This window comes from Penaeus vannamei, chromosome 26 (assembly GCF_042767895.1).
Source record: "Penaeus vannamei isolate JL-2024 chromosome 26, ASM4276789v1, whole genome shotgun sequence".
NCBI classification, from domain to species: domain Eukaryota; kingdom Metazoa; phylum Arthropoda; class Malacostraca; order Decapoda; family Penaeidae; genus Penaeus; species Penaeus vannamei.
In genome coordinates, this window is record NC_091574.1 from 34,835,691 (window position 1) to 34,838,190 (window position 2,500).

Consider the following 2,500-nt stretch of genomic DNA (forward strand, 5'->3'; position numbering starts at 1 on the left):
TTTATGTAATTATTCAGATTACTTTCCTCTAATTATTGGAAATATTAATCTAATACAGATTCTTCATAATCAAAATGGTACTGCTTTGTATACATTCAAATATTTTAGCGTCTGGAGGTAGGCTTATATATTGCATATACTGAAAAACGTTAATCATGAAGCACCAATTCTGTATCATTGTATATGTTTTTTTTTTTTTTTTTTTTTTAATGTAGTAAACATTGAGTGGTATCTGACAATTGGTATAGTGAACATTGAGTGGTATCTGATATCTGGTTTATAAACACGATTATTTCTTCTTTTTATGTATGTACAACTCAAAACATTCAGGAATTGAAAATATTCAAACCCCACGTTTATGGAACGCTAAATCATACGATTGCTTTACTCAAAAACACGTTTATTCCTAGTTCCAAACAGACGCGTAATCCAAATAAGGCAAAATCAGCGAAATTAGCCAAACAAGGTCATTCCTCCAAACAACCATTCGTCGCTGATCAGCTGTTGTCGTCTGCGTGTGCGTTTTATCCCCTTGGTGGATTGTAGCCCGTGCTTGGCGCTCCGACGGGGCTGCCGATGACCGCTGGGACTCTGGAATGGAGCGAGGATGGAAACTCGGTAAACGTCCTTTAATAATAATAACGAAAAACGATAATAATACTATCATTATTATCATTAATATCATTTTTACTACTACCGTCATCACTAACTTGCTTTTGAAAACCCTGTGAGACATATCGGTATTATGTATATGTATATATATATATATATATATGTATATATATATATATATATATATATATATATATATATATATATATATATATATATATATATATGTATATATGATTTTTGTTTTTACAAATAGCTATAAAATGAGGGACTGAATAATATTAGTTGGTCTATAAAATGAAACTCATAAACCAGATATGTTGTCAGTGTCCTGCCTTGGAAGATATCGTCCATGCTCTATAGACAACAATAAGATAAAACTTTTTTTTTTAAGCAAGGGAACTAGGTATGTTATCCATGCCGTCACGTAAAAGGTATCGCAGTTTAACACCTTCCATGCAATCTGCCTAATGTGTGAAATGGACGAAGGAAAACAAGGAAGACTTACGGTGCACCTCCGGCACTTCCACCGCCGCCGCCGCTGGCACTTCCGCTGGAACTAGCAGCGCCTCCAAAACCAGTGGCGGCCCCGCTGGAACTAGCAGCGCCTCCTAAACCACTGGCGGCCCCGCTGGAACTAGCAGCGCCTCCGGAGCCACCACTAGCGGCCCCACTGGAACTGGTGGCGCCGCCAAAGCCGCCAGAACTAGCTCCACTGGAGCTTGTGGCACCGCCAGCGCCGCCGGCTCCGAAACCTCCACCGGCTCCCCCAAGACCTCCAAAGCCGCCAACACCGCCAGCGCCGCCTGCTCCCCCGCTGAAGCCTCCGCTACCAGACCCTCCGACACCACCGTGGAAACCTCCACTACCGCCGCCAAGTCCTCCGGCTCCGCCGCTGAAGCCTCCGCCAGCAGAACCTCCACCAAGACCGCCGGCGCCGCCAGTGAAACCTCCGCTGCCTCCCGCTCCGCCAGTGAAACCTCCGCTGCCTCCCGCTCCGCCACTGAAACCTCCGCCGGCTGCCCCTCCTGAGCCCCCGCCGAAACCTCCGCCATGACCGGCTGCGCCGCCGCCGAAGCCTCCGCTACCTCCCGCTCCGCCACCGAAACCTCCGCCGGCTGCCCCTCCTGATCCGCCGCCGAAACCTCCGCTGTGACCGCCTGCTCCCCCACCGAAACCTCCGCTGCCTCCCGCTCCGCCTCCGAAACCTCCTGTTCCGCTGCCGAAACCTCCACCGAGACCTCCGCCATGACCGCTAGCCCCTCCAGCAGCGCTACCGAAGCCTCCGCCTCCACCTCCAGCCGTGGCCCCGAAGCCTCCTCCACCTCCGCCAGAGGTGCTGCCGAAGCCTCCGCCTCCGCCGGTCCCGAAGCTGCCTCCGCTGCTGCTGCCGAAGCTGACGCTGGAGCCGTCGAAGGTGCCGCCGCTACTGCTGCCGAAGTTGCCGCCGGGGACGTTGCTGCCGAAGGAGCCGCCGCTGCTGGTGTCGAAGCCTCCTCCCAGGAGGTTTCCACTGCTGCTGCTGCCGAAGCTCGTCCCGCTACCCCCGCTGCCGCCCACCGCCGACGCGACTTTCCGCCCACCGCCGCGACCTCCTCGACCCCGCCCGCGCCCACGCCGACGCCCGCCTCCATATTCCTCGGGGTCCGCCGCCGCCAGGCAGAGGAGCGCCATCACGGCCGCCGCCGCCACCTGGAAGGAACAGTGAGCCACTCAGCCGCTCCCTCAGCTGCACCGCCTCATGCTTCCCTGTCTGTATTCGTGTCTCTGTAACTGCATTTAATCATTAACTTAATCACTTCAAATGTTTCCTCAGCTGCTCAGTCTAATGCTTCCGTAACTTCATTTAGTCTCGTATTTCTTTAATTGAATTTAGAATAATTAACTT

At 51.5% G+C, this 2,500-nt stretch overlaps 1 protein-coding gene across 4 annotated transcripts in view; it reads right to left on the reverse strand.

The window, feature by feature from the left end:
- Positions 1 to 243: 243 nt before the first annotated feature.
- The window catches only part of LOC113822437 (uncharacterized), a 2,710-nt gene continuing 453 nt past the window's right edge, over positions 244 to 2,500 (reverse strand). Inside the window, exons 2-5 of one of the 4 annotated variants that reach the window (XM_070140374.1) lie at positions 1,722 to 2,304; positions 1,593 to 1,658; positions 1,121 to 1,562; positions 244 to 591 (exon numbers count right to left, since the gene is read on the reverse strand). In XM_070140374.1, coding sequence (XP_069996475.1) covers positions 525 to 591; positions 1,121 to 1,562; positions 1,593 to 1,658; positions 1,722 to 2,304 — 1,158 coding nt within the window. In that variant the 3' untranslated portion in view covers positions 244 to 524. Of the gene's footprint in view, positions 592 to 1,120; positions 2,305 to 2,500 lie in introns of all 4 variants that reach the window. The other 3 variants (XM_070140373.1, XM_070140372.1, XM_070140371.1) reach the window with 3 other exon arrangements.